The sequence below is a fragment of the Bos indicus x Bos taurus genome, chromosome 5 (genome assembly GCF_003369695.1).
Source record: "Bos indicus x Bos taurus breed Angus x Brahman F1 hybrid chromosome 5, Bos_hybrid_MaternalHap_v2.0, whole genome shotgun sequence".
Lineage (NCBI taxonomy): Eukaryota > Metazoa > Chordata > Mammalia > Artiodactyla > Bovidae > Bos > Bos indicus x Bos taurus.
This window is the reverse complement of record NC_040080.1, coordinates 15835966-15846802: the sequence shown is the minus strand read 5'-3', so window position 1 is coordinate 15846802 and position 10837 is coordinate 15835966. Positions and strand designations below refer to the sequence as shown.

General features: G+C 52.0%; 1 protein-coding gene across 1 annotated transcript in view; it reads left to right on the top strand.

Moving 5' to 3' along the window:
* Positions 1 to 1743: 1743 nt before the first annotated feature.
* Positions 1744 to 10837, top strand: part of VWF (von Willebrand factor) — a 124627-nt gene continuing 115533 nt past the window's right edge. Inside the window, exons 1-3 of the mRNA XM_027541087.1 lie at positions 1744 to 1953; positions 3815 to 3869; positions 5362 to 5526. Of these exons, the coding sequence (XP_027396888.1) occupies positions 3815 to 3869; positions 5362 to 5526 (220 nt within the window). The 5' untranslated portion in view covers positions 1744 to 1953. The remainder of the gene's footprint in view (positions 1954 to 3814; positions 3870 to 5361; positions 5527 to 10837) is intronic.

Sequence of the window (10837 nt, the reverse complement as noted above, 5' to 3'; positions counted from 1 at the left end):
TGGACTTGAGCTGCTTCCTGTGGACTTGAGTCCCTCTTCCTCTTTGATCCTTGGAAGTAGTCATCATCTTCCTTCCAGTTTGGCTGTGCATTTAAAGAACATTTATGGTATTTGACACAACATTTCAAGATGTTTTGTAGGGAATGGATTTTCAGGTCATCTAGCTAAAAACAAGTTGGAAATGGAAGCCCTTGAGTGCCTTTTCTGCTGGATTGTGCTAATTCTGCCTCTTCTACCATTTCTTCCTTGGGAGCCTTCATCTTCCTCTCCTGGGCAGTAAAGGGGGTGGTGGAGTGTGAGGTGTGCAGGTGGGGAGGAGGAGGTTGCAGACAGATGGCTTCCCAGACTCTTAGAGTAGGTACCGTGGCCTGAGAAGCAGTGGATGGGCTTCCTTACTGAGATGCCTCTTAGGCTACCTGTTGCAGAGCCTGGGGTCCCAGCATGAGAGGCCCCGTGCTCCTCTGTTTTATTGGCTACCTCTTCAAGCAAGAATTAATTTAGCAGGTGATTGAAAACTAGGCTCGGGGGAATTGGAGTTTGGGAAGAAGAATTGGTGTGTGTCTGTATGTGGTATGTATGTGGTGTGTGTGTGTATGTATGTGGAGTATGTGTGGTGCATGTGTGTGTGTGTGATATATGTAGTATGTGTGTGTTATGTGTATGTGTGTGGTGTGTATGTGTGTGAATGTGTTGTATGTATATGTGTGGGTATATATATGTACTGTTCAGTTCAGTTCAGTCACTCAGCTGTGTGCAACTCTTTGCGACCCCATGGACTGCAGCATGCCAGGCCTCCCTGTCCATCACCCACTCCTGGAGTTTACCCAAACTCATTCAGTCGGTGATGCCATCCAACCATCTCATCTTCTGTAGTCCCTTTCTCCTCCTGCCCTCAGTCTTTCTCAGCATCAGGGTTTTTTCAAATGAGTTAGCCCTTTGCATCAGGTGGCCAAAGTATTGGAGTTTCAGCTTCAACATCAGTCCTTCCAATGAACACCCAGGACTGATCTCCTTTAGGATGGACTGGTTGGATCTCCTTGCAGTCCAAGGGACTCCATATGTGTATGTATATATGTAATGTGTGTGTAGACATGTGCTATGTGTGTGTGGTGCATATGTTGTGTATGTGATGTGTGTGTGTAAGGTCAGGGAGGAGTCAGGGCACCAGGTGGGTTTGGAAGCATCTTTGGGAAGAAGACAGCCTCCAACCATCCAGCCATCATCTCAGAAAGGCCAGGACCAGTGACCAGGCCCCTTACCTGTAAAGCAACCATTCTCTGTCCGGGACCCAGCCTGGTGGCCCTCGTGGGGGCTGGGACCCGATCTCTCACACCTTGCGGGGCAGGAAGCTTCAGCTCTCTCCTTCCTCTAAACACAGTTGCTCAGCTGGCTCAGGTGGAGGTGTTTCTCCAACCTACCCTGGAGTCTGGCCCTGGAGATCGGATCCAGAAGCTCTGTTGCTCTGGCCTGGGTTCCTCCCCAGCCTGGGCCAGCCTGTCTGGGACAGCCAGCCTCCCTGGTCCACCGGTTTGTGGGGCGCTGCCTATGGAAGGATCAGGGCCTATGCGGGGGCCCTGGAGGGCCAGGAGGCTCATTGGGGCAGAGGCTAAGAGGCCTCCCACCAAACTGTTCAAAGCCTTATCGCCTCGGAGGTGTTTCTAGTACCATTTCCGTCCATTGTTTCCTCTGGGTCATTAGGAGGAGGCCTGTCTCCTGTTGTGGCTGCTCACAGCTACTGTGGTGGGAAAAGAGGGGGGCAGGCGGGCTGACCGCAGACGTCACGATTTGGGCTTTATCACCCTTCGGCCACAGGGTGTCCGCGGCCTGGGGATCACTCACCAGCAAGACTGTCCAAAGCCGCAGAAGTTCCTGGAGAGCATGGCCTAGGGCTGGCGGCAGCACTGTGGAGGCAGAGTTTCCTTGGAGACACCTGCACCCCCTTCCACAGGGAAGGTACGGGCTTTGGGAGGGGGGTTGGCTCACTGTGGAATGAGATGCAGGACAGACCCCCCACCGCCCGCCCTGGGGACCTGGGGTTCTCCTTCCGGGGACTAGTGTGCCGGGGTGATTCACAGCCAAGGACCCTCCTAATGCCGTCTTCTCCACCTGCCTCTGGGGGTTCTGTGACTGCTTCTGTTCCTGCCAGGGCTTTACTGCTTGTAGTGCTTGACCAGACAGGAAGAGACAAGCCCTACTCTCACCTCTGGGTACCTTCCGGAAGCAGCCTGATGTACCTGTGTGTATGGCTGAGACCAAGGCTTGGACATATTGGACATCAGAGTGTTCCTTCCCCAGAAGAATTATATATGAATGGGCTTTACCTCTCCCTTGTTTGGTCAGATGGGACAGTGGGTGGGAAAGGACCCCCCCCCCCCGCAACCGCCTCCCCCTGCCCAGTGAATGCCAGATGACAGAAAAGTGTTAAGTTGCTCAGTTGTGTTCAACTCTTTGTGACCGCATGGACTGTAGCCCACCAGGCTCCTCTGTCCACAGGATTGTCCAGGCAAGAATACCAGAGTAGGTTGCCATTTTCTTCTCCAGGGGAGAATCCAGGAATCCCTGGATTCCTGATCCAGGGATCCAACGGGGGTCTCCCACATTGCAGGCGGACTCTTTACCATCTGAGCCATTAGGGAAGGCCAAATGAGAGACCCTGAACTTAATTTAGCTGCTTTTCCAGAGGAGACAGCTATGGCTGTAGCCCTGAGGGACTCAGGGTATGCTCAGCCAGCCAAGGTCAGTGGTCCCTTTTTTGAAGAAGGGGAGTCACACCTCTGGGAACCTTACCAGCCACCCAGGGCTGCTGGACTCCTGTCCACTTACCAGATCAACTCAGCAGATTTTTCCTGAACGCCTCCTGGGTGCTGGGCATTGTGCTAGGTGCTGGGGTAGGGATGAGAGAGGGAGTTCATGTACCTTGTGGGTGCCTATGTGTGTGCTAAGTCGCTTCAGTCATATCCAACTCTTTGCAGCCCCATGGACTATAGCCTGCCAGGCTCCTCTATCTGTGAGGATTCTCCAGGCAAGAATACTGGAGTAAGTTGCCATGCCCTCCTCTAGGGGATCTTTCCAACCCAGGGATCGAACCGTGTCTCTTATGTCTCCTGCATTGGTGGGTTCATTACTACTAGCATCACCTGGGAGGCTCACTTTGTGAGTGACTGCCCAGCAAGTCTGGTTCCTGAAGGTTCTCGAAGCCTGGTGCCTGTGGTAGGAATGGAAGTGTGAGACAGTTCCTCTTCTCCAGTTTGCTGTCAAGTGTGGAAGGACGATGAGGAGGAGGGAATGAGCTGCTTCCTGCTCTGAGCTGCTGAAGGATCAGGGAATGCTGGGGGTCAGGCTGGCGGGGGGCAAGGGAGGGCAAGGCAGAGCTTTCCTCTCAGTGTGCCACAGGGATCCCTGTTTGGGGAAGGGTGCCTGGCGTTCTGACCCAGTGATTATTACTCTTGAGCCTGACCTGCTTTTTTGGGGACCAGCAGTCCATGTTTAGGTCTTTCCCAGTGGCTCAGCTGTAAAGAATCCACCTTCAGTGCAGGAGATGCCAGTTCGATCCCTGGGTGGGGAAGATCCCCTGGAGGAGGAAATGGCTATCCACTCCAATATTCTTGCCTGGAGAATTCCATGGACAGAGGAAGCTGGCAGGCTACAGTCCACGGGGTCCCAAAGAATTGGACACGACTGAGTGACTGAGCACAGTCCATGTTTAAAGGGGAAATGAGGGTCATTCTTTTCTCTTGCTTAAAGAATTCTCCCCACATCACGTGTGGCCAGTAGCACAGACCAGCAGCTGCTCACCTCTCCCACTTCTCCACAGATGTTTCCCACCAGGCTCGCGAGGCTGCTGCTTGCTGTGGCCCTCACTTTGCCAGGTAGGTCCCACGTGCTGCCACTCTTCAATTCTGCCTCGGGCCATTGGGAACCACCCCCTGCCAGGGGCCAGCAGGTGTGTCTAGAGCACACCTGTGTGCCCAGCCCTACGTTCAGCTCCTGCTGGGGCTGTGGAGTCACAGGGTCCCTGGTTAATTTCTCTTCTGCAGAGCCCACCGCTCCTGATGTGTGTTTCTCAAGGAGTTGGTGCCTGCAAGTGTCTTCTCTGATTGGGGAATTAAGAAGCACCAGGGCTACACAGGACAGTCCTTTAGGACGGGGACGGAGGATGGGGAAAAGGAACCTAAGACTTGGGTAGATTATTAGTTTTTGAGTGGATGGTGGGGCTCATTTATTTGTGTAGCTGTACATCCCATAGTAGCGATGAAGAAGCCGAGGGTCAGAGAGGAAAAACAACTGCTTTAAAGTCACATAGAACCAAGATCAGAGGTCAGTTCTCCTGGGTCTCAGGCCAGCTCTCCTCCACTGTAGACACTGCCTTTCCTCCCTCACTGAGATGCTGAGTCTATGAATGGCAAAAGGGACCCTTTTCTGATCCTGGTCTCACCCTCGTCTCCACTTAGATAACTAGGTCAGCAGCACCCAACCCGCTGCCCTCAGGGGCAGATGTACGTTTGTCATCCCTCTGCATCTTCCTGTTAACTGTAACCCTAACCCTAGCAGGAGGGTCCTGGGCCAGAGGATGCAGAAAACTTGGAGACTGACTGCTGTTTTCCTACCTGCCAACACATACACATACGCATGTACACTGTGAGGTGAAGTTGGCAAGTGTCAGCGTATGATCTCGCAGGGGCTAACATTTCATAGGTTCTATGGGTCAGGCACACTGCTCTATTGATCTATTTAGAATTTAATATGTTCAAGATATACCAGTAGATTAAAGGACACTCATTACAATCTATTTACACATCAGAAAACTGCAAAATGTTAGAACCTATACCAAATTCATTTCAATGCAGGGTACAATACAGCCCACCAAAAATCATGTTTTGGAAGTATGGCATGGTAAATTCTTCATAATATATTGGGAAATAAACAGGTTATAAGTCCTTTGCTCAGTCAGTTTGCTGACATATTTGCAAAAAAACTGTAATTGTTTATACACAGTAAGATAGAAATAAACGGCAAACACTAAAATGTCGACTCTAGTTACTGCTGAATGCTGGTTGCAGATGATTTTAACTTCCTTTATTATTCTTGAACAATATTTTTCATATTTTCTCTAAGGAGCATGCAGTATGCACTTCAAATCATCTGTCATTAAAACGAGTCAATTTCCTGAAAAGCAGTTCTTCCATTACCGGGGAGCCCTGAGTCATTCTTGGGGGCCGAAAGCAACAGTTCTAGTGTTGTTTAAGATGGAAAGTCCTTCCCCGTAGCCTGATTTCTGATGGCTGCAGCCTTATTTCTCCTGAGCTGAAGTGGTTTGAGCTGGTGGTACCTGCTGTACTCACGTGTGGGCTTTCCCTCCAGGGGCCCTTTGTGGAGAAGGGGCTCTTGGCAAGTCATCGATGGCCCGGTGCAGCCTCTTCGGAGCTGACTTCATCAACACCTTTGATGAGAGCATGTACAGCTTCTCGGGAGACTGCAGTTACCTCCTGGCAGGGGATTGCAAGACACACTCCTTCTCAATCGTAGGTGAGTCCTTGCCCTAATGGGAGGGCTTCAGAGCGAGGGGGTGGGCAGGAGTGGGGGCAGCCTAGCTCAGCCTTAGCAGGTGAGGGTGTCGGGTTGGGCGTTGTTGAAGTTTCTCATTCTTACGACTGTGCCGAGCCAAGATCATGGTGGGGAACGGCCTCTCCACGACTTAGGGATTCCCTTGACTTCTTCCTGGGTCTCTTCCTGTGGAAGCCTCGTGCATGGAGAGAGTCTTCGTGCTTCTCCAGTGTTTGAGGCCATTGCTCTGGGTCCAGGCAATGCTCAGGAAGCCCTGAAGCATCAAGAGAAATGATGACCCAGAAAGTGGTTTGTAACAGCCCAAGCATGTAGAAAAGGGAAGGAAGGTTACCTGTTTCTGCTGGAGGTCAGAGTATCAGCTGATGTGGAACATCTCCTGTGTTCCTGGCAAAGGGCTGGTACCATGCCCGTGTTATCTCTGCTCCCCCGAGGCAGCTCTGAGATGTGGGGGGCAGGCAGTCACCCCGGTTTCCCGCATGAAGAGTTGAAGCCCAAGGAGGTCAATGATCCTCCCAAGGGCTGACAGGTAAGATAGCGAGAGCAGGATTTTGATCCTGGGCTTGTCAGGAAGAAGGACCTTGCTCCTGTATTAAGGAGAGAGGGCACTGTCCAGGGCTGGGAGTGGGGCTGGAGGCAGCGATGGAATATTGCAGTTTGGTGAGCTTCACACTCTAACAGTTCACGAGATGTGTGTGGTATGTAAGAGGGATCATGCGAAACCCAGCAAAGGCAGAGTCCTTAGCTGTGGTGGGGCGGGGCAGGTGGAGAGGGAGATGGCAATAGACTTACCCACACTGTCACAGAAAAATTTTTGTGGCAATTGTTATAAACACAGTGAGGAAGACTTTACACAGGGAGTGGGGCGGGCACTGCAATGGGGGTTTTGCAGTAGAGGAAAGAATATAACAAGGATGAGTGGGGATTTATAGACAAGGAGCCAGGTGTGGGTGGCTAGATAGAAATTTTTAAAAATATTTATCTACATTACTTATTTATTCAGCTGCGTTGGGTATTAGTTATGGCATGCGGGGTCTTTGTTGTGGTGTGCAGATTTCTCTCTAGTTATGGCACTCAGGCTTAGTTGCTCCATGGCACGTGGGATCTTAGTTCCCTGATCAGGGGTTGAACCCATGTTCCCTCCATTGGAAAGTGGATTCTTAACCACTGGACCAACAGGGAAGTCCCAGGACAGGAAATTGCCAAGAGGAAACGTCAGGGGTCTCGGGGAGTCTGGCTAAACCAACTTGACAGGGTTCTTGTTGATGGCGGGACAGGGTGATGCAATGTGCCGAGTGGGTTATGAGGAATATAATTGGATTCTTGCTAAACTAACCTACAGGATTCTCACTAAAACTTGACCAAGTAGGCCAAGGATAGAGTCTAAGAGGAGACCTAACCAAGCAGAGGGCTCAGAAAACCCTGACTCAGGTGTGGTCAAGGAGACTTGGTCAAGGAGAGCATCTTGGTCAACACCCAGACCTCACATGAGATGCAGGCTCAGGGCTCTTGTGGTGTTAACTCCATCAGTTGGGACGATGGCTGCAACACCTCTGTGTTCCATCGTTGGGTGAGGCTTGGCTTGGCTGCTGAGTGAACTGACAGCTGGACCTAGCTCTGGGCTCTCCTGCTTCATTTAAAATATAATTAATTAATTAATTAATTTTTGGCTGTACTACACTGCATGTCAGCTTCCTTGGCAGCTCAGATGGTAAAGAATCTGCCTGCCATTCAGGAGACTAGGTTTGATCCCTGGGTTGGGAAGATCCTCTGGGGAAGGATGACTGCACCCATGAAATTAAAAGATGCTCCTTGAAAGGAAAGCTATGGCAAACCTAGACAGTATATTACAAAGCAGAGACATCACTTTGCCGACCAAGGTCCATTTAGTGAAAGCTATGACTTTTCCAGTAGTCATGTATGAACATGAGAGTTGGACCTAAAGATGGCTGAGCACCAAAGAACTGACGTTTTTGAACTCTGGTGCTGGAGAAGACTCTTGAGAGTCCCTTGGACTGCAAGGAGATCAAACAAGTCAATCCTAAAGGAAATCAACCCTGAATATTCATTGGAAGGACTGATGCTGAAGCTGAAGCACCAATACTTTGACCACTAGATGCCAAGAGCCAACTCTTTCGAAAAGACCCTGATCCTGAGAAAGACTGAGGGAAGGAGACGAAAAGGCTGATAGAGGATGAGATGGTTGGATGGCATCACCGACTCAATGGATGTGAGTTTAAGCAAGCTCTAGGAGACAGTGAAGGACAGGGAAGCCTGGTGTGCTGTAGTCCATGGGCTCACAAAGAATCGGACACGACTTAGCGACTGAAAAACAACAACACGGATTCTAGTTCCCCAGCCAGGGATGGAACCCTCGCCCCCTGCAGTGGAAGGGCAGAGTCCCAGCCACTGGACCATCAGGGATGTCCCTTGGGTTCTCCTGCTTCTCTGGCTGCCCGCTTGGGCCCTGCCTCTGCTGGAAAAGTGGCTTCAGTGGTCTGAACTTCACTGGAATGCCGTTTTCCCTACTGCTCCATGAATCCTTCAAGCGCAAGGACTGCATCACACTCATCTTTGTTTCTTTAGCTCCCTGGGGTCTCTGTCAACACCAAAGGTGGGGTGGTGCACAAAGCATGGTTCTTTATTGTATACAAGAGCAGTTTTCATGAACAGCAAGGCATGCAAGGCCTTGGGGAGGGGGTTTGCTCAGGCAGACAGGACAGGGAAGGTGTCCCGTGTAGTGGGGACAGCAGGAGCACAGGGGAGAGTCTTAAAGGGGTAAGTTTGGTGCCATGCAGCCCAGTGGGGGGATCAATGTGGTGGGAGTTGTGGTCCCCATCAGGCTTACCTGGAGGCTGGTTAAAACACGTTGTCGGGGTTCCCCAGCCTTGGCCCAGGGTGTCTATGCCACTGGATCCAGAGTGTGGCTTGAGATATTCAATCAACCCTAGCAAGTTCCCAGATGCTCCTGGGGGTTTGGGACACAACTTTGAGAAGCACAGGCCTGGGGAAGAGGGGGGTGCAAGACGGGGTGGTGAGGGGAGCTGATGGGGCTGGAACTTGCTGTCTGATGGCGGGGTTTGTTTCTCATTTCAGCAGGCAATGAGGGGCTAGCGCAGAGTCTCTGCAGGGAGGGCCAGGAGGAAATCAGTTCTTAGCCAAGATGGTCCTGGAAGGGAGAGAGGCAGGAGGCACGGTGACCTTGGCCACGGTCACCAGGCAGCTGGTGAGAAGGACTGGAGGCGTCCCTAGGGCATGACGAATTGAGGAGGTCATCCTGGACGCTGAACTCTGGGCACCTACCTTGCTTCAGAGGCAGCAGTGGAGAAAAAACACCCTGTCGCCTTCCCTGGGAAGCTGAAGGCCCAGGTCCTTCCTCCTCAAGTGGTCCCAGTGTTTATCTCAGTGGATTTCTCCACTTTGAAAGTCATGGTGCACTTGTTTTATTTTAAAGTGTCCACGTGTGAGGTGGTACATTTGTCTTTCTCTATCTGCCGTATTTCACTTAGTACAGCGCCCTTCAGTTCCACCCATGTTGTCGTAAGTGCACTGTGAGCGCTTGGGGGCTTGTCTCTCAAGGTCAAGGTAACGCTGACCTCCCCTCCATACATCTATGCAGGTGGTGTCAGAAGTCTGGCCTCTCTGGCCATCCTTCTTTGGGTTTCAGGGGCCAGGAGGAATGGACGGGCTGAGTTAGGCCTCTCTAATTCAGAGCATCACCGTGGGATACCCTCTCTGTGTTCTTCTTTTCTTATATCAACTTGCTCTTGTCGAGTGTCAGTTTTCTGGCAGGTAATTGGCCTAAGTCAGGCTATGAATCAATCACATTTCAATGACGACTGGTTTAATTCTCACCCCAAATTGTGCTGCTATTATATTATATTGGAGAAAATGGGCGGCTACTTTGTCTGTTTTGGATGGTGAGGGTGGGGTGCTGGCAGGACACGGGTAACCTGAGGAACTGGGCCGGGTAGGGTGGGCTGGCATGATTGCTCCGGGGAAGAGGGGGTGCCGGGTCAGGGGAAGGGACCTGGCAGCCCTGGATGCTGCCCTTCAGTCCTGCAGGCACCGCTGGGCCCTCCCCCACGCCTGTGCTCCATTGTTCTCCGATGACATCCTGTTTCCTCACTTCCAAATCACGAATTCCCGTTCCTCTCCTGCGGACCTTGTCCACATCCTGGGTAAAGTGTTTGTGTCTGAGCACGCAGGGCCACCTGGTGCAAAGGGGAGGCTCTTTGACCTGGTGCTGGCTCCCGGCCAGCAGGCTCCATCCAGGGACTCATGTCAAGGCTCCTAGCTGGCCAGCACGGGGACCTGGGAGAGATCTCGGGAGTCCTGGTGGCCCCCACACTGGGATCTGGCTCCCATAGCAGCCCCAAGAGCCATGGACAATCTGCACGGTTCTGAGTGAGCTTCCAGCCTGAGACTCTTGTCTCTACCTCAGGGCGTCATGGCCAGGTCAGATCAATCACTGCTGTGCAGCTTTAGGCTGATGTCCACCTGCATCAGAGTCGCAGGGTGGAGGACGGAGTGTTTGTTAGAGACGCAGATCAGTGAGTCCCACACTAGGAAGGCAGAGACAGCACTTGGGTTGAACTCGGCTTCCTGGAGTGCTCCTCACTCACCCAGGGGAGGTCTTGCTCCCTCACTTAGATCCTCAGTCCCTGAGTTCAAGAGGCCAGAAAGGAGACGGGGTATAGTGGGAGCTTCTCTGGCTCGCCCCTGAGATGGACACCTTGCCCTCCCTCTGGCAAGCACAGGAAGTGCAGACCTGCTGGTCTGCAGGGCGTGGGAGTGTTCCCCGGCACTGGGCTCGCTGGCGGTTTCTAATGGCTTGTCTTTCTAATGGCTGCCCATCATCAGAGTCCTTCCCGAGTTCTGCCGGGAGAGTAGGAAGCAAATAAAGAAGAGGGCTGATGGAGAGTTCTCCCCTGCATTAGCAGTTCACAGCCCTGATGCTCCATTAAGAAGTTTGTGTGACAAAGGGAGGTTTGGACTTGGAGTCAGAAAGCCCGGGTGGTTAGTGGTGTAAACTAGTACTTCTCAACTTGGGTGATTTTCCCCCCAGAGGACATGGAGTCTGGAGGCATTTGGTGTTGTCACAACTGGGGATGGATGCTAGTGGCATCTGACTGGCAGAAGCCAAGGATGCTGCTAATGACCTACATGCAGAGTGGCCCCCACAGCAAAGAAGTATCTGGCCCCCAGTGTCAACAGCGCCGAGGTGGAGAAAACCTGCTGTACACTTGGGCCTCAGTCTCTCCATCTGTAAAAT